Source organism: Chanodichthys erythropterus, chromosome 19 (assembly GCF_024489055.1).
Source record: "Chanodichthys erythropterus isolate Z2021 chromosome 19, ASM2448905v1, whole genome shotgun sequence".
Classification (NCBI taxonomy): Eukaryota; Metazoa; Chordata; class Actinopteri; order Cypriniformes; family Xenocyprididae; genus Chanodichthys; species Chanodichthys erythropterus.
The window spans coordinates 19505209-19524811 of NC_090239.1; the positions used below are offsets into that span (position 1 = coordinate 19505209).

The 19603-nt window shown below is 37.4% G+C and overlaps 1 protein-coding gene across 1 annotated transcript in view; it reads left to right on the forward strand.

Moving 5' to 3' along the window:
- The window catches only part of cpped1 (calcineurin-like phosphoesterase domain containing 1), a 36559-nt gene extending 18921 nt beyond the window's left edge, over window positions 1–17638 (forward strand). Inside the window, exon 4 of the mRNA XM_067368853.1 lies at window positions 16428–17638. Coding sequence (XP_067224954.1) covers window positions 16428–16651 — 224 coding nt within the window. The 3' untranslated portion in view covers window positions 16652–17638. The remainder of the gene's footprint in view (window positions 1–16427) is intronic.
- The last annotated feature ends 1965 nt before the right edge of the window (window positions 17639–19603 follow it).

Consider the following 19603-nt stretch of genomic DNA (forward strand, 5'->3'; position numbering starts at 1 on the left):
CCTTTGCTGTGACACTCATATATTTAACTCAGGTGCTGTCCATTTCTTCTGATCATCCTTGAGATGGTTCTACACCTTCATTTGAGTCCAGCTGTGTTTGATTATACTGATTGGACTTGATTAGGAAAGCCACACACCTGTCTATATAAGACCTTACAGCTCACAGTGCATGTCAGAGCAAATAAGAATCATGAGGTCAAAGGAACTGCCTGAAGAGCTCAGAGACAGAATTGTGGCAAGTCACAGATCTGGCCAAGGTTACAAAAACATTTCTGCTGCACTTAAGGTTCCTAAGAGCACAGTGGCCTCCATAATCCTTAAATGGAAGACATTTGGGACGACCAGAACCCTTCCTAGAGCTGGCCATCCGGCCAAACTGAGCTATTGGTGGAGAAGAGCCTTGGTGAGACAGGTAAAGAATAACCCAAAGATAACTGTGGCTGAGCTCCAGAGATGCAGTTGGGAGATGGGAGAAAGTTGTAGAAAGTCAACCATCACTGCAGCCCTCCACCAGTCGGGGCTTTATGGTAGAGTGGCCAGACGGAAGCCTCTCCTCAGTGCAAGACACATGAAAGCCTGCATGGAGTTTGCCAAGATGGTGAGAAATAAGATTCTCTGGTCTGATGAGACCAAGATAGAACTTTTTGGCCTTAATTCTAAGCGGTATGTGTGGAGAAAACCAGGCACTGCTCATCACCTGTCCAATACAGACCCAACAGTGAAGCATGGTGGTGGCAGCATCATGCTGTGGAGGTGTTTTTCAGCTGCAGGGACAGGACGACTTGTTGCAATCGAGGGAAAGATGAATGCGGCCAAGTACAGGGATATCCTGGACGAAAACCTTCTCCAGAGTGCTCAGGACCCTTAGACTGGCCCGAAGGTTTACCTTCCAACAAGACAATGACCCTAAGCACACAGCTAAAATAATGAAGGAGTGGCTTCACAACAACTCTGTGACTGTTCTTGAATGGCCCAGCCAGAGCCCTGACTTAAACCAAATTGAGCATCTCTGGAGAGACCTAAAAATGGCTGTACACCAATGTTTACCATCCAACCTGACAGAACTGAAGAGGATCTGCAAGGAGGAATGGCAGAGGATCCCCAAATCCAGGTGTGAAAAACTTGTTGCATCTTTCCCAAAAAGACTCATGGCTGTATTAGATCAAAAGGGTCTGAATACTTAGGACCATGTGATATTTCAGTTTTTCTTTTTTAATAAATCTGCAAAAATGTCAACAATTCTGTGTTTTTCTGTCAATATGGGGTGCTGTGTGTACATTAATGAGGAAAAAAAATGAACTTAAATGGCTGCAATATAACAAAGAGTGAAAAATGTAAGGGGGTCTGAATACTTTCCGTACCCACTGTATATATATATATATATATATATATATATATATATATATATATATATATATATATATATATATATATATTATTATTATTTTTTATTTAAATATTTATGAATAATAAACAGATTAAACTGACGTAATTTTACAGTTTATTACAACAAAACACTAAGGGCCCTATCATACATCGGGTGCAATGTGACGCCAGGCGCAACACAAGTGTTTTTTGCTAGTTTCAGCCCGGTGCAGTTATCATTTTCACGTCCTGCACCAAGTTGTTTACATAGCAAATGTATTTGTACCCATTTGTGCGCCCATGGCCATGCTGGATTGAAAACGAGGTGTGTTCAGCCACATTGTTGGCACGTTACTATTTTTTACGACTTTGCCATTGACCAACAAAAACCTTGTCTAAAGTCAATGGCACAATATTTATTTTGTTATTTAAAGATCGTGTAGTAATATACGCGTATATGAGGGTGCACAAAGCGCGTACATTCTGCTTATTATACACACAGGGAAGTGCAGCAGCACACAAACAAGCCAAATATTAAAAATAAAAGGATTACAATGTAAAAGATTCTTATTGTGTGCATAAAGATAAAAATGCTTTGGTGGAAACCGGCTTTTCCCATAGATGCCCTGCTAGATGGTCGTAGATCCGTTTCCTCACTATAGACACGTTCAGTTATTCCGCTTGCAAATTCCGCCTTGTAAATAGCGAATCAGCCATGGCGCAAGCGCAACTGGCTTTTAAAGGGAATGGGAGATGAGACTTTGGTTGGTTTACTGCACGTTACGCCCAAAACACCCCCATGACTCATTAAGAGAATAGGGACAACCCTTTCAGACAATGCGCCGGGTGAACGACAATTTTTTCGATCCTTAAACTAACAAAAGTGGACACGCCCTAAGTGCACTTGTGCTGTGCACTTTAGAACATGCGCTTAGATCATTAAAATAGGGCCCAAAAACTGTTTCTTCATGTGTCATGTTGTCACACCGGTAATTATATTGATTTACAAACATTTTTCGCATTGCTTTCACAAGGCATAAATAGCGGTTTAGTTCTCAGATCATTTCAAGTCAGACATAAAAATCTGCTTTTCAGTGAGTGCGTAATGCAAGCCAATTCAGCGAGACCCATGGTTTGACTCTGATTGATTCACCAAATGGTCTGATTCATTAAAAAAGCAATAATCAATTGATTTGTTCAAGAATTAAGCAGCAAGGTTAATATATTGCTATATTAAAGAAGACCTATTATGCCCTTACAAAGTCTTTTTGCCGTCTACTAGAATAGGTTTTCATGCTTGAATGTTAAAAAAACATTATTTTCACATATTTTATATTATTACAGCACCTCTCTTCCCAGTCTATCAGTAACACTCTGGGCTGCGTTTCCCAAAGTGAACTATGGTCGCAAGTTCCGTCGTTACCAATAGAGTTCAATGGGACTTATGACCATATTTTTTTAACATATAACTGTTAATATTGTAGGTTTCTGTTTTCTCATTTGTAATATCTGATAAATTATTTGAATAAAATTCAAGGTATTTTACACTAAACAATTTAGAAATATAAGGGCAGATAAAATGTTTATTTTTTATTTATTTTTTTGTAACAATACAAGACCATAAAAATTATTGGTGCAAGTAATCTACAGTAAATGGCACATTTATGGTCAAATGCTGGAATAATGCCTTTGTCCTGCCTGTGGCTCATTATTTATGCTGTGAGTGCCCTTGAGTGCTTTTAAAGGATGTATAATAAAAGCTTTGCAGACAAGAAATATGCAAGTTGTCCATATACATTTTGGGATTCTGTTATTAGAGTGGACTCTATAAGAGGCATATTATGCTTAGGTTAATTATTGATTTTAGAACTCAGAGAAGGTTGGATCAAAGCGCATGTTGTTTTATTTAACTTAAAGAGCATACATTACCCAATACTCTATTCTCATGTTGATGTTTAATGAGCATTTTTGGGGTTGCTGTTCCTTTTGCTCCCTTTAAATAAAGATTTTTTCCACTATTAACAGGCAATTCAATATTTTAGCCTGAAAGCACTGAATCTGCTTGCTGTTCAAATTCCTAATTTCCTACACAAGGATTTTATCATGTGGCAGTGTTATTGTTACAGCTATCCAATGATATGCTTCTCTAAAAGTGTCAGATTGATTATCTCCATTTATTTTCAGTTATACATCGTAGTAGTTCTGGCACCAGAAACCATTAAACAAGCTGCTGTGCTGTTTATGTAGGAAAAGTAACAAGTAAATCCACTGGGTTGAGGGTTATGTTAGCCATGAGGGAAAAAAATACTGATCTTCCTTTGTTCCAAAGGTTAGTGTTCAAAAGAAACAACATATATTGATCTTTGTATGGACAGAGAGATGCATCATAGTGCATTGATATTGAAAGTCACTTAAAAAAAAAAAAAAAAACGGGCAAAACAGGAAGATTCAATCTCTCTAGTCATGAAAAATGTGACATCTTTAATATTAGATTTGAACTTTCATCTCTCATTTTATACATGCTGTGTGATCATAGAAATAGAAAGTAGTGTGTAATGTAAATAAGGACGATACAGAGCGGCTTGATTGGAGGACTGACATATCCACTTCACAGCTTCCTTTTGAATGCCACTTTAACTATTTCCACTTTCCAATTTCTCAATGATCAAAACATGAAGGATACAAAAATGAAAAAAATTAAGGCAATCCTCTTTGAGATCAGAGATCACTGTCAGAGGAAAACACAGCTACTGCCCACAAACTCATTTTCCCGGGCTCCTTGAGCTCGTAGATTTAATATCACGCTGCAAATTATATTTGTATGATTTAAACCGCATTTTCTAAAAGGCAGCGAGGCTGTGAGAAGATGATCCTTTTTTGAGACATCTGCCTTGGGGGAAAACATGCTGATCACTCCAGATGTCTGTTAGCTTTGAGGTTTGTACAGTGGGTGGCATTTGTAATGAATACATATAATACACACTTCCTGATATCCTGAGCTGTTTACAGACCTATATTCATCTGCTGCACTGACATAGTTGTAGGATACAGTTCAACTCGAATGCCCTGTAATGTCTGTCTGTCAGGTTCTCAGGGCTTTGTGATAAGTTTTGTGTTAATAATAAATATTATTTTGTTGGTGTACACTGAACTGATCTTGTTTTCTGTAGATTCTGGGACATGAGCATGGACTAGAGTCTAGTCAGGCCTACAGAGAAATTGTTAGTTTAGAATTCTGCAGAAAGCCCCACAGTTGTTCCTCTCTATGTAAGGCTGGCCCACTCTAAAAGATTTTTAAAATATGAAAGACAACAAACATGATGAAAAAAAATCATAGATTTAACAGATTTGTTCCTATAGTGTGTTGAGTGCTGCAATTTGAACAAGCCAGCACAACACACACTATAAGATTCCATTCACAAATAACCAGATTCCTGACTGTGAACACAAAAAGGCAATTGGGTTGTTTTAACACAGTGATTGGGTTGTTTTAAGCCAGCGATTGGGTTGTTTTAACCCAGCAATTGGGTTGTTTTAACCCTGCGATGGAGTTGTTTTAACCCAGCAATTGGATTGTTTTAACTCAGCAATTGGATTATGTTAACCCAGCAGCAATTGGGTTGTTTTAACACTGTGATTGGGTTGTTTTAATCCAGCGATTGGATCATTTTAACTCAGCAATTGGGTTGTTTTAACCCTGCAGCTATTGGGTTGTTTTAACCCAGCAGCAATTGGGTTGTTTTAACCCTGCAGCTATTGGGTTGTTTTAACCCAGCAGCAATTGGGTTGTTTTAACACAGCAATTGGGTTGTTTTAAGCCAACAATTGGGTTGTTTTAACCCAGTAGTACCCAACCTGCTGGGTAGTATTTAACTCAACTATTGTTTAAAAATTACTGTATTGCTTGCTTAAAATGAACCCAAAGTATGTTGGAAATTAACATTTATTAATATGTTTTATAAATGAACATTTATTAATAAGTTTAATAAATAATAATTAAATAATAAATTATTAAATTGCTTATTAATAAATGTTCACCTTTTGATGATTACTGGTGCCTCTAGTAATTATGCATCTGATTTTTAATTTAGGTTCAATTTAAGCCAACCATATAGTAATTTTTAAACAATAGTTGAGTTAAATAAAAACTACCCAGCAGGTTGGGTCAAACATTTACCCCAACTGCTGGGTCAAAACATCCAAATCACTGGGTTTGTCCATATTTAACCCAACTTGGGTTGTTTTTCACCCAGCATTTTTTGGAGTGAATGTTTGGATTGGTTTTTACAGAAAAAAGCAGACCAAACACTTATCACCTGAAGCTCCAAAGCTTTATAATGGCAGTGCATGGAAACTACCTGTTTGAAGAACTACCAGTGCATCCATCCATCATAAACGTACTCCACACAGCTCCGGGGGGTTAATAAAGGCCTTCTGAAGTGAAGTGATGTTTGTGTAGGAAAAAAATCCATATTTAAAACATTACAAAGTAAAATATCTAGTTTCCACCAGAACGCCTTCCATATTCAACTTAACTTATATTCAACCATATTCAATTCAAACAAACAAAAAACTGATATTTTTTTTTCGAACTTCAAACTGGTGGTTTCCATGCACTGCCATTATAAAGCTTTGGAGCATCTGGGTGATTATTAATATAACTCTGATTGTATTCACCTGAAAGAAGAAATTCATATACACCTAGGATGGCTTGAGGGTGAGGAAATCATTGGGTAATTTTAATTTTAAAGTGAACTACTTCCTTCGACCCATTGCATGTTTGTTTACCTAAATACATTCCACACATTTTCCCTCTAAATCAGACACAGAAAACCCATAAGATTCTTTTCTTCTCTTTGAGGTCCATTCTAATGGAATCTTTCATAAGGCTTTAATTTGAGCACTGAAGATTGAGCCAATATTTGATTGAGGTTTTTACAGTATGTTTGTGCGCTTTGTTAACACCCTTGATTGAATCTAAAATAGTACTCTTGACAACTGCACTAAACACACAAGCAGAAAGAAAGCTTGTGCTATCTTAAAAGGCAACTTGTGTTTTTGAGCCCCCATTGAACTGTATTATAATGCAAACCATTTCATTTTAAATTACCATTCAACATTTCTCACACTGCCAGTGGTGCTATCTTGTAGTGTGTTAATTAGCAGTGATAAGCCAAGTGTTTCCTCTGCTATTTCAGCTGTCTTAAGGCTCTCATTCAGCACACGCCAGTAGAAATGAGCACGGGATTTGGTTAATCAACAGAACGCTTGTCATCTGCTGAGAATTGTAGGTAAGCTGGCAAGCATGTTGTTTTAGGCAGACAATGATGAATAGTCTGTTTTGTGGAGGTTACAGTGTAATGGAGTGCCCATTGTTATCAGATATCCTTTAGGAAAGGCTTGGCTGTGTTTTAGTGTATCTCAGTGGCTTGCATCATTATAAGGAGTGTTTCAAGAGCTTAGAAAGATACTATAACTACAGCCCCATTTGGCAATATCCATTTGGATATTATCTGTTTTTTTTTAACTCTAACTTGATTTGTAATTTGGTTTAATATAAATTGCAGATGATAGAAACTTAATTTACTTGTTGCACTTTGTTGCACTCATAGTTTATGGCTCAAATATATTTTTTCCCGAAATTGTCATTTATTTTCCATCAAACTTCTGAATAAAAACTCAATAAATATATATATTTTTTGATACACCAATAATTATGTCATGTTATGGCTTATAAGCAATAAATTACCAATAATGTTAGGTGATGGCAACGGTAATCTACATATAAAATTTGATCAAATAACGGCTTGTTTTGTAATTGAGGGATGTGTGACATCATACCGGCAAATACATTTGCATGTGAATGCCTCTGGAGCAAGACATTGACGAATAATTAAACAAAAGGCCCCATCCACTGGCATTGAGTTACTTAACGGCTTATGCAAGCACGTCGCTTCAAAAGCAAATAGAACCCATTATAATCACTGACTCTGTATACACTGAATACAGTATACAGATGCCCATTCCCTTTCTGACAACAGGACAAATGGAAGAGTGAAAGAAAGTTCACTTTGATACGTCCCATTTAAATAGCTCATATGCATCTCTGTACAGACTTCAAAAGGATCCCGCATCAGAAACAAGTGGATTGTTTATTTTAATGACATACCAGATCATGTAGGAGGATTTTATGTTTGTTCGGAGCATTTTGTTTTGTAAACTCGGTACAGTATAATGGAGAGTTTGCCAAGATACTTTTGTTGAAAGATCAAGCAGCCAACTGTATTGGATCTGACAGCAGCTGCATCACAAACCACAAGTAAATGATTTTATAATGCTTTGTCTGTAAACATAACAGTGGCCGTTTACTGACAAGCCTTAAAGGAGCTGTCCCATAAAATTGGATCATTTCAGACAGATGGTCATAATAAGGGTTGAAAATAATTGCTTTTATGCATATATATATCTTTTCATGTGACAACACTGAGGAAATCACACTTTGCTGCAATGTAAAATAGTGAGTGTTCAGCTTGTATAACAGTGTAAATTTGTTGTCCCCTCAAAATAACTCAACACACAGCCATTAATGTCTAAACTGCTGGCCAAAAAAGTGAGTACACCCTTAAGAAAAATGTCCAAATTGGGCCCAATTAGCCATTTTCTTTCCCCAGTGTTATGTGACTCGTTAGTGTTTCAAGGTCTCCGGTGAGAATGGGGAGCAGGTGTGTTAAATTTTGGTGTTATCGCTCTCACTCTCTCATACTGGTCACTGGAAGTTCAACATTACACCGCATGGCAAACAACTCTCTGAGGATCTGAAAAAAAGATTTGTTGCTCTACATAAAGATGGCGTAGGCTATAAGAAGATTGCAAAGACCCTGAAACTGAGCTGCAGCACGGTGGCCAAGACCATACAGAGGTTTAACAGGACAGGTTTCACTCAGAACAGGCCTCGCCATGGTCGACCATAGAAGTTGAGTGCACGTGTTCAGCGTCATATCCAGAGGTTGTGTTTGGGAAATAGACTTACGAGTGCTGCCAGCATTGCTGCAGAGGTTGAAGGGGTGGGGGGGTCAGCCTGTCAGTGCTCAGACCATACGCCGCACACTGCATCAAATTGGTCTGCATGGCTGTCGTCCCTCTTCTAAAGATGATGCACAAGAAAGCCCACTAACAGTTTGCTGAAGACAAGCAGACTAAGGACAGGGATTACTGGAACCATGTCCTGTGGTCTAATGAGACCAAGATAAACTTATTTCAGATGGTGTCAAGTGTGTGTGGCAGCAATCAGGTGAGGAGTACAAAGACAAGTGTGTCTTGCCTACAGTCAAGCATGGTGGTGGGAGCGTCATGGGCTGGGGCTGCATGGGTGCTGCCGGCACTGGGGAGCTACAGTTCATTGAGGGAACCATGAATGCCAATATGTTTTGTGACATACTGAAGCAGAGCATGATCCCCTCCCTTCGGAGACTGGGCCGCAGGGGAGTATTCCAACCTGATAACGACCCCAAACACACCTCCAAGGCAACCACTGCCTTGCTTAAGAATGTCTCCAGACCTAAACTCTATTGAGCATCTGTGGGGCATCCTCAAATGGAAGGTGGAGGAGCGCAAGGTCTCTAACATCCACCAGCTCTGTGATGTTGTCATGGAGGAGTGGAAGAGGACTCCAGTGGCAACCTTTGAAGCTCTGGTGAACTTCATGCCTAAGAGGGTTAAGGCAGTGCTGGAAAATAATGGTGGCCACACAAAATATTGACACTTTGGGGACATTTTCACTTAGGGGTGTACTCACTTTTGTAGTCAGCGGTTTAGACATTAATGGCTGTGTGTTGAGTTATTTTGAGGGGACAGCAAATTTACACTGTTATACAAGCTGTATACTCACTACTTTACATTGTAGCAAAGTGCCATTTCTTCAGTGTTGTCACATGAAAAGATATATTATAATGTTTATAAAAATGTGATGGGTGATGGGTGTATTCACTTCTGTGAGATATATATATATATATATATATATATATATATATATATATATATATATATATATATATATATATATATATATATATATATATATATATAGCGTTTTTTGTGACATTAATTACATTGTGACATTGTGACATTAATGACATTGTGACATTTTTGTGTCATTAATTACTCACCCTCATGTCGTTCCAAACCCGTAAGACCTTTGTTTATCTTCGGAACACAAATTAAGATATTTTTGATAAAATCCAAGAGGTATACGACTCCTCCGTAGACAGCCATTTAATTACCACTTTCAAGGCCCAGAAAGGTACTAAAGACATTGTTAAAACAGTCCACGTGACTACAGTAACCTTAATTTTATGAAGCGACGAGAATAATTTTTGTGCACAAAAACAAAAACGACTTTATTCAACAAATTAGTCTCTTCCCTGTCAGTCTACGCTGTTTATGTTGTAGACACAGTGCAGCACTTCTGGGTTCTATGTCAGAACGCCGGCTCATTATTGGCCAGCTCTTACGTCAGCATCACACGCATGCATCGTGCTGCTCACGTGAACAGCTTCGGTGAATGCTGATGCTGTGTTCCAGACAAGGTTGGACATGGGAATATCCCAAATTAAATGTCCCACTTCAGACCTCAGTGAGTTCCAGTCACTCAATTGCTCAATTATGGCAAAATCAAAATAACGTAAAATCGCTTTGAAAAGCAAAAAGGAAGGTAACATTATGAGAACTTAATGTCTAATGTTAAAGTTTGTTTTTATGTTCATATTCATTGGAAGCAGGATGCGCCGACATCTTGGAAGTGGCGTCAAATGACGCATCTCGCTGAGGTCGGGGTTGATCGATGTACCCCGAGTCCGACCTTGAGTGGCGTTCCAGATGTTATTTCCTAGGAGGAGGTAGGAAAAATCCAAAATCCGATCTGTCTGGAATGGAGCATGAGTTGTGTTCTGACATAGAACACAGAAGCGCTGTACTGTCTATACAAACAGCATAGGAGACTTTGAATAAAGTTGTTATTTTTGTTTTGTTTTTTGCGCACAAAAAGTATTCTCGTCACTTCATAAAATTAAGGTTGAATCACTGTAGTCAGGTGGACTATTTAAACAATGTCTTTTCTACCTTTCTGACCTTGAAAGTGGTAATTAAATTGCTGTCTATGAAGGATTCAGAGAGCTCTCGGATTTTATCAAAAATATCTTAATTTGTGTTATGAAGATGAACAGGTTTGGAAAGACATGTGGGTGAGTAATTAATGACAGAATCTTCATTTTTGTGTGAACTAACCCTTTAAATAGTCAATATCATTCGATAGCGATAAAATAACAAAAAACACAAGCATATAAGTGACAAACATGTAATGTATCCTTTTTAAATATGTTTTCCCTATGAGAAACAGCTCTGCTGTGTACAGGAATCAGCATGATTGAAATTGCCAAGCACTATGCCAGTCACCTTTGCATATTTGGATTAAATCATAATTACACTACACACAAAACTCTGTCCCTCATTTAAAGGATCTACAGTGATAAATGGGTGCGATATATGACCGGCATGAGCAATGTTCTCTCTGCACAAAATCATTTTGTACTTCCTTATGTCATGCAAATTATTTCTGGCAGAGTTTTGTGAATAATGTATCCCAGTGGCCTAATGACAGCACACACAAACAGGCAGAAACACACACACACACACAACCCTCAAACTAAACCGTTAATGCAGTCTGAGTAGTTTGAATAGACGAGACTGAGGATTTACATATCATCCATATCTGGCAGATCCGTTAGTTCTTTGGCTGGGAATAGAGACTCTAGTAGCACGTTTAGTGTGTCTCCAGAGAACTGAACACAGAACGGCATCATACTTCCTTATTGGACCAGATCTCTGGGTAATTTTACGTGAATGTTTATTTTTAGTATGTACTATTCTTTCACATTCTCAGCAAATTTCACCTCTCTCAGCCAAAGGCAAGTTGATCCCTAGATACTACTATTCTTGCAGTAATGAGCCCATTAATTAACAGGCAGATAAATGGGATTTTCTCAAATGTTTCTACAAGAAGTGAAATAAAAAGCAATTCATGAGAAGGAAATAAGTCGCTGAGAGCAGTGGACAAAATTCAGGGGGAATATGCTGTGGAAACAGTACAAAAGGGTGCTATAATATTCTGTGTTCATAGTACTGCTGTTGGCATTAGTGCAGAATCCCAGAACTCCCAGCGTGATAACATTTTTTGATCATCTTTAGATGGACATCTCCTTATAAACATGTAGAAACTACTGACTTTACTGACAGATCTCCACAACTAAATCCATCACAGCACTGTTTGTTGTTAAGAGATCACAGCTTATTAATCAGCCTGATTACAGGACTGGTGGGAGTATGGACACACTGATATGTTCACAGCCAAAAATCACAACCGAGAAAAGAAGCGACTGCAAAGCGTGCTGAGACACTGTCACAAAATGCAGAAATTTTTACTGCATACAAAGCAAAACAATGTCCAAATGGAGAGACACAGACTAATGTGATTATCTGAACAGAGGAAAATAATGTTTATTTTAAAACCTCAAGATGATAATGGAAATAGACCCTCTGTTATAGCATTAAAAGCAAAATTCATGTTTTTTTGTTGGTGTTCTAAGAACTATGGTTTAGATACACTGTGCAATATAAAATAGGCTACCATAAAAAATAGCTTTTTATAGACATGAAATGTTAAAATGTTGTTTTAGTCTGTCCTATCTCTGAGGTCTTGACTTTATCCTACAGTTAACATCATACAACAGCATCATTTTTAACTTGACTAGCTAGACTGCATGACAGCATAAATTAAGCTTTATATATGTGCATGTGTGTGTGTGTGTGTGTGTGTGTGTGTGTGTATATATGTATATATATTATTTTTATTCTATTTCTATCAACATTTGTTGCACAGTTCAGGTTTTTAAACTGTATTTAGCTATGTCCCAAATTTTGGTATCAAGGTTGCAAAAATTGCAAACTTCATAGAAAATTAATATTGATGCCCTGAGGTTGACAATCCACATTCTTTAAAGGTGCCATCGAACGTTTTTTTTACAAGATGTAATATAAGTCTAACGTGTCTCCTGAATGTGTCTGTGAAGTTTCAGCTCAAAATACCCCATAGATTTTTTTTAATTAATTTTTTTAACGGCCTATTTTGGGGCATAATTAGAAATGCGCCGATTCAGGCTGCGTCCCCTTTAATTGCTTGTAAATGAGTTTGAGGTTTTGCTCCGTGGCTAAAGCTAACATTACACACTGTTGGAGAGATTTATAAAGAATGAAGTTGCGTTTATGAATTATACAGACTGCAAGTGTTTAATAATGAAAATAACGACAGTCTTGTCTCTGTGAATACAGTAAGAAACAATGGTAACTTTAACCACATTTAACAGTACATTAACCACATGCTAACGAAACATTTATAAAGACAGTTTACAAATATCACTAAAAATATCATGTTATCATGGATCATGTCAGTTATTATTGCTCAATCTGCCATTTTTTGCTATTGTTCTTGCTTGCTTACCTAGTCTGATGTCTAGGTGCCTTAACTACTTTGTACTTACATTTAAATTAATCATTTGATACAATGCACTTTTTGTGTACATGCATGATTTTAGATTGTACTTATATTTTAAAAAATACCTCAATGTACTTACACATGTAATTACTTTTTGTAATTACATTTATAATTACACTGTTGACCCATCCTTTACACCTTAACCCACCCTTAAACCTATCCATACCACCAAACCGGTCCCTAACCTTACCCGTATCCCACCTCAATAGCTGCAAAAGTGTTTTGCAATACAGTATGAACCCAATAAATACATAGTACTTATTTTTTGATGTAGATACATAGTAGTTAAGGCCACCTAATACAAAAGTGTGACCGATTCATTTTTTAATACATTCCCACTATTTTGTAGCAGGTTTTAGGTTGATGTGTAGTTACAGTAGATGTATTCAGTCATTAACAGTATTGCATGTCTAATTATTTCATCCGGTAATGCAGTAGAGAGGATGTCCTTAGAGTAAATGACTTGTTTAAGAAGTGCTTTGATTTTTCTTCCCCCTCCTCAGTTTCACATCTGACTTCCCCAGATAATTGGACACTCTTTTTTTATCCACCATGTTTCTGTTGCTTGCTTCCGTCGAGTGGATTAGAGGTTATGATATGTGAAAGATGCTTGAAATGTGCATAATATTCCTATTAAAGTCATTGAGATAATTCATAATGTTTTGTTCCCATTGTTTTAATTGGTTTTGGGAATGTTTCTGCTTTATGTGCTGCATTGTGCAAGTCTTTAAGTGTCAAGGTAGTTGTAATTGTGTTTGTTTGTGTGGTTTCATTAGCAGAGTTCCTCTCTGTCCAACAGAGCATGCAGATAGCTATCATGTGAATGTGGAATAAGAACAACTAGTGAAATTTAGATGAACACTGACAGCAAGCAACAATCTGTAATTATACTTCTCAACATTGTGTTCCTGCCATAATCAGTTTCTCCTTTCTTCTTATTTTTTTATGCATTTTGGCATGCCATCTTCTGTCTTGCCATCATCCCTGTGGTTTTTGGCACCTTTGCTCTGTCTGAATGAAAAATTCATGTGAGATTTTGTTTCCTGCTTCCAAATGCATCCATTACCTTGGTATGGGGGTACCACCTTTTCAGAATTCTCTTCAGAAACGAAACCTCGTGTGAACTGTGGAAGAGCCACCAGTCTCACGTCCCTCACAAAAGAGAGAGCTCATTTGTGCCTTTCACTCTGGGTGACTTGTTTGATGAACTATAGTGATTCTGCATTCGGTCCATTGCTTTAAATTCGTGAATGACAGAGCCTCGGCCACTGCTGCAGAGGAGAGATGAGAAGCTTCACAATGGTTATGTAGATCAACAGGGAAACTGAATCTGATGCGCCCCCACCATGCCGATGTGGATTTTCAGTCTATCCGCGTGGCGACATGGTCAATCAGACAGGAAATTCAGTTGCAGTGTTGAGTTCATGTTCATGTGAGCCTCATGTTGGTTTGATCAGGGTCTTGTGTATAAATGTGGTCCACGTTGCAGCTCATATTGGCCAATAACAGACTGCTTAGACTGGAAGAGACCATCTGACCAATGTTTATATACCATTTGTTGTCAGATTTTTTTAATGTTTTTGAAAGAAGTGTCTTATGCTCAACAAAGCTGCATTTATTTGATCAAAAATACAGTAATATTGTGAAATATTTTTCATTTAAAATAAAATTAATATAATATAATGTCCTAGATAAAATATAATGAAATATTATTATTATATTTTACTTTAAAATGTAATTTATTCCTGTGATGACAAAGCTGAATTTTCAGCATCATTACTCCAGTCTTCAGTGGCACATGATCCTTCAGAAATCATTCTAATATGCTGATTTGCTGCTGAAGAAACATTTCTTCTTCTTTTTTATCATTGTTGAAAACAGTTGTGCTGCTTAATATTTTTGAGGAAACCTTAAAAAAACTAGTAAGCTCAAAAGAACCACATTTATTTGAAATAGAAATCTTTTGTAACATTATAAACATTTACTGTTACTTTTGATTGATTTGATGCATTCTTGCTGAATAAACAATTTTATATATAATATATATATATACTTCTATAAATATATATATATACATTTATAAAAAAAAAAAACTCCGGCAGGGCTGCCCTTTGTCACCTGTCCTGTTCATTATTTTTATGGACAGGATTTCGTGGTGAAGAAGGAGCTGAGCTGTGAGGCAAAGCTTTCAATTTACCAGTCAGTCTACATTCCGACTCTCACCTATGGTCATGACCGAAAGAATGAGATCCCGGATACAGGCGGTCAAAATGAGTTTCCTCCGGCTGGGCGCTCCCTTAGAGATAGGGTGAGGAGCTCGGTCACTTGGGAGGAGCTCAGAGTAGAGCCGCTGTTCCTTCACATCGAGAGGTGCCAGCTGAGGTGGCTCGGCATCTGTTCCGGATGCCTCCTGGACGCCTCCCTGGGGAGGTGTTCCAGGCATGTCCCACTGGGAGGAGGCCCCAGGGAAGACCTAGGACACGCTGGAGGGACTATGTCTCTCGGCTGGCCTGGGAACTCCTCGGAATTCCCCGGAAGAGCTAGAGGAAGTGTCTGGGGAGAGGGAAGTCTCTGCTTAGACTGCTGCCCACGTGACCCGGCCCCGGATAAGCGGAAGAAAATTGATGGATGGATATAAAAAAAATTTACTTGTCCCAAACTTTTACAGTACCGTGGAATTTAGCAGTGGTTTATTTGAAATTGTTTGACACAATAAAAGATGTGTGGAATTTAAAAAAATAATAATAATTTGACAAGAAGCAGAAATAAAAATTATTTTCATTATTTGTTATTATAACATTTTTTCTTTTGTCAAATCAACTTAGATAATGTAGTTCAGATAACATAATATTTTGAATTTCTGTTGATTAAACCAATCGCCTTCATTGTATTAACTCAAAATTTTAAGGCATCCAGGTAACTTACTTTATAAGTTAAACCAACACTTGTAAAGACTCTGTAAAAAGCATTTCTATTTTTCCAAAAGTAATAAGTACTCAAAAAAAAACCTGAATTTCTTTCAGCGATTTAATGTCACTAACATTGCAAGCGTTGGCAAATCCAGCAATTTATTTCATCCTCAAAAAAAGCTTGTATGTACCTGGAAAACACACCTTGGTTTCTAGGTGGATTTGTAAAAAGGAAGTCGCATGTACATACACTTTTATGTAAAGAGTTCCATGTGCCATGCTCTACTGTTCGAGCTACAGGAAGTTGTATAGAGTCAGCCAATCAGATTAGAGCTTGCCAGATTGTGAAAGTACTCTCCAGTTTTGATCAGAGGGTCATCAAATGGCCTGTGGGCATCTGTATGTGCGAAGCTGAGACTATGTGATCATGAATTGATTATTTTGTGTGAATTCACTGGGGATATGTTTTATTTTTAATTACATTCAAAATCAGACTGATCTGTTTTTGATGTCATTTGTTAGTGATATCAACCTGTGTCTCATTTCAGGGGTGAAAGCTGTGTTCTCTGGTCACTACCACAGAAATGCAGGGGGATGCCATGATGGGCTGGATATGGTGGTGAGCTCTGCAGTTGGTTGTCAGTTGGGGAATGACACACACGGTGTGCGAGTGGTGGTAGTTACTGAAGATTACATCATCCATCGCTACCATAGTCTGGATCAATTAACCGAAAGAGGAATGGATGAAGACCTGAAGAAATTGTTGGTTTAAAACCACCTCCAGATCAATAATCATGTAGTTGTGTCTTCATCTTCAACATTCATTATAGAAACGGAGCCATTGTTTGTACATTTAGAGCTTTCAGGTGTTTGTTTTTTTACAGAAACGAAAAGAGTCTTATGTTCTGTACACATTAGCAAGCATTAAAACATTTCAACCAGGGGCACTTTTGATCTTTGATACTCACATCATCTGTCTTCACGCTTTAATCATGCAAATGAGTCTGAAAATTCCTTAAACAGTGAAGTTAAATCACCTCATCATACTAATGGAGTGAGGAGATGCTAGGGTACAATGGTAGTTTAATAGTGCTGAACATTTTGGATGACAGTTTGATGAGTTCACTCCTTGCTCCTCTCTGCTCATTACTCTGTTCTGTCTCTGAGAGGAGGGAAGAGGCAATCTCCATGGTAACTATTGAAAGACATGACTGCGTTGACCGGGACATCGAGTCACTTGTACTGTGGGTGGATCACTGAAAACATAATTGCTGACCTCACCTCACACTTGGACAATTGCAGCCGGGTGTGACTTTGATGGCAGGCATACAGCAATAAAGACATTTTCAATGACCAAACTCTTGTCTGAATTCAATCTGAGACCTTGTAACTTCCTCTCCAGGGTAATACATGCTAAAATTAAACTAGATGTTTTCCAGTTTTCTCTGGATCTTTCCATGTAATATTTATATGTAATGTCTAATGCTATGATCATAGGGGGTCCAAAAGTTTAACGTTTTCATTATAAATGACGTAAAAGACGGTTTGAGTGAAAAGTTGAATTGAAAACTGAACATGATTATCAGAATGTTTTAGGTGTTCACGTGATCAATGTTGCAAATTTACGGTAAAACTACAATAATGTCTAATCTGTTAACTCACATGAACGAGTAATGAGCAGTTTATTTATTAACCTTTGTTAATGTTAGTTAAAGGGATAGTTCACCCAAAAATGAAAATTTGATGTTTATCTGCTTACCCCCAGGGCATCCAAGATGTAGGTGACTTTTTTTCTTCAGTCGAACGCAAATTATGATTTTTAACTGAAACTGCTGCCGTCTGTCAGTCAAATAATAGCAGTAGATGGGAACTTCAACTATAACAGTAAATAAAACTTGCTTAGACAAATCAAAATTAAAACCTGCGGCTTGTGACGACACATTAATGTCCTAAGACACGAAACGATCGGTTTGTGTGAGAAACCGAACATTATTTATATAATGTTTACCTCTAATACACCACTATGTCCAACTTCGTTCAGCTTCCTGTTAGTGAGGTCAAAAAACGCGTTGTGATGACGGAAGTGATGTCTCGCCCATATACTACAATGAGCGCGAGACATCACTTCCGTTGTCAGAGCGCGATCCAACCTCACTAACCGGAAGCTGAACGAAGTTGGACATAGTGGTGTATTAGAGGTAAAAAATTATATAAATACTGTTCGGTTTCTCGCACAAACCGATCGTTTTGTGTCTTAGGACATTAATGTGTCGTCACGAGCCGCAGGGTTTAATTTGGATTTGTCTATGGAAGTTTTTTCGACTCTTATTGTTCAATTTCCCAATCACTGCTATTATTTGACTGACAGACGGCAGCGGTTGCAGTTAGAAATCATAATTTGCGTTCGACTGAAGAAAAAAAGTCCTCTACATCTTGGATGCACTGGGGGTAAGCAGATAAACATCAAATTTTCATTTTTGGGCGAACTATCCCTTTAATAAAAGTACATTTGTTCATTGTTTATGTTTAGAGTAAATTAACTAATGTTGATGGACACAACTATGATTTATTGTTGTAGTAAATGTTAAAAATAACATTAAGATATTAGTAAATGCTGGAGGATTGTTTGTGTTGGTTAATCTTAACTAGTTAAGTATGGGATAATGTACATCAAGCCGGTTGTTATCTCAGAATAAACCCCGACAGGGTGATCAGGATTTGACTGAGTTTTAATATTTTATTAGCTCAATAAAAGCAAAACATTGACGAAGAAAAAACATTCCTAGCAAACGGATTTCAGTAACATGGATGAGCCTGTGTTATCTGCTTTCAGCGGTTGTTATTGGGGAATAACATGCCGTTGGATGACGCGATTGACCAATCAAAATCAAGTATTCCACAGAGCCCCTTAATAACTAATGGTAACAGATAAAACCTTATTGTAAAATTTTAGCTAATTTACTTGATTAGTGGCTTAGAAATCTGAGCGCAGAATCTGAAACATTTCTTATTCATTTTATGTCCTATTTCTTTGTTTTAATTGTATAATTGTTTATAATTGTATAATAGAATTAGATTCAAATAGATTTTAAATTCTGTTCATGGTTGTATTTTTGTAAATGATAAAATTAATCAAAAAATGCTTTGTCTGTTGTCTCTATTTTCACAAATGAGCTTTTCATTTAAAGAGGTTTAGGATATGGATATAGCGCCCCAGAACGCAACTACAATTCACACAAATATATCCGAACTAAACATTTGCAGTAGTCGTTAAAAATCTAGTCGCCACTGTTGCCAGATTTGGAAGATTGATTTGGAAATATTTATTTCCAAATTTACAAATATTTGTGCATACAGATATGATCTTGTGAAATGCCATAAATAAATAGGTCAAGCAAATATTTAGTGGTCTTTTAATGGTCTTAACCATTTTAATCACAAATCACTGGTCAAGATATTAGCAATAATTGCACAAATACTGTAGTAACTTAGCATGGAATAGCCTTCCCCACCTTGCAGACAGCTTTATACAGGAAGAAGAGTCAGTGTTGTTCCACTCAATGTTAATGGCTTCAAACAGTTCATGAGTAAAAATGTCTCCCAGTTTATTTAATGTGAGACCAAATATTCAGTATAGGGTTCAAATATGGACTCTTACCAAAACATGAGCTTAATGGACTTGTTCTCAAGCCACTTCTTGGTTGTCTTGTAAGCGTTGTCTTGA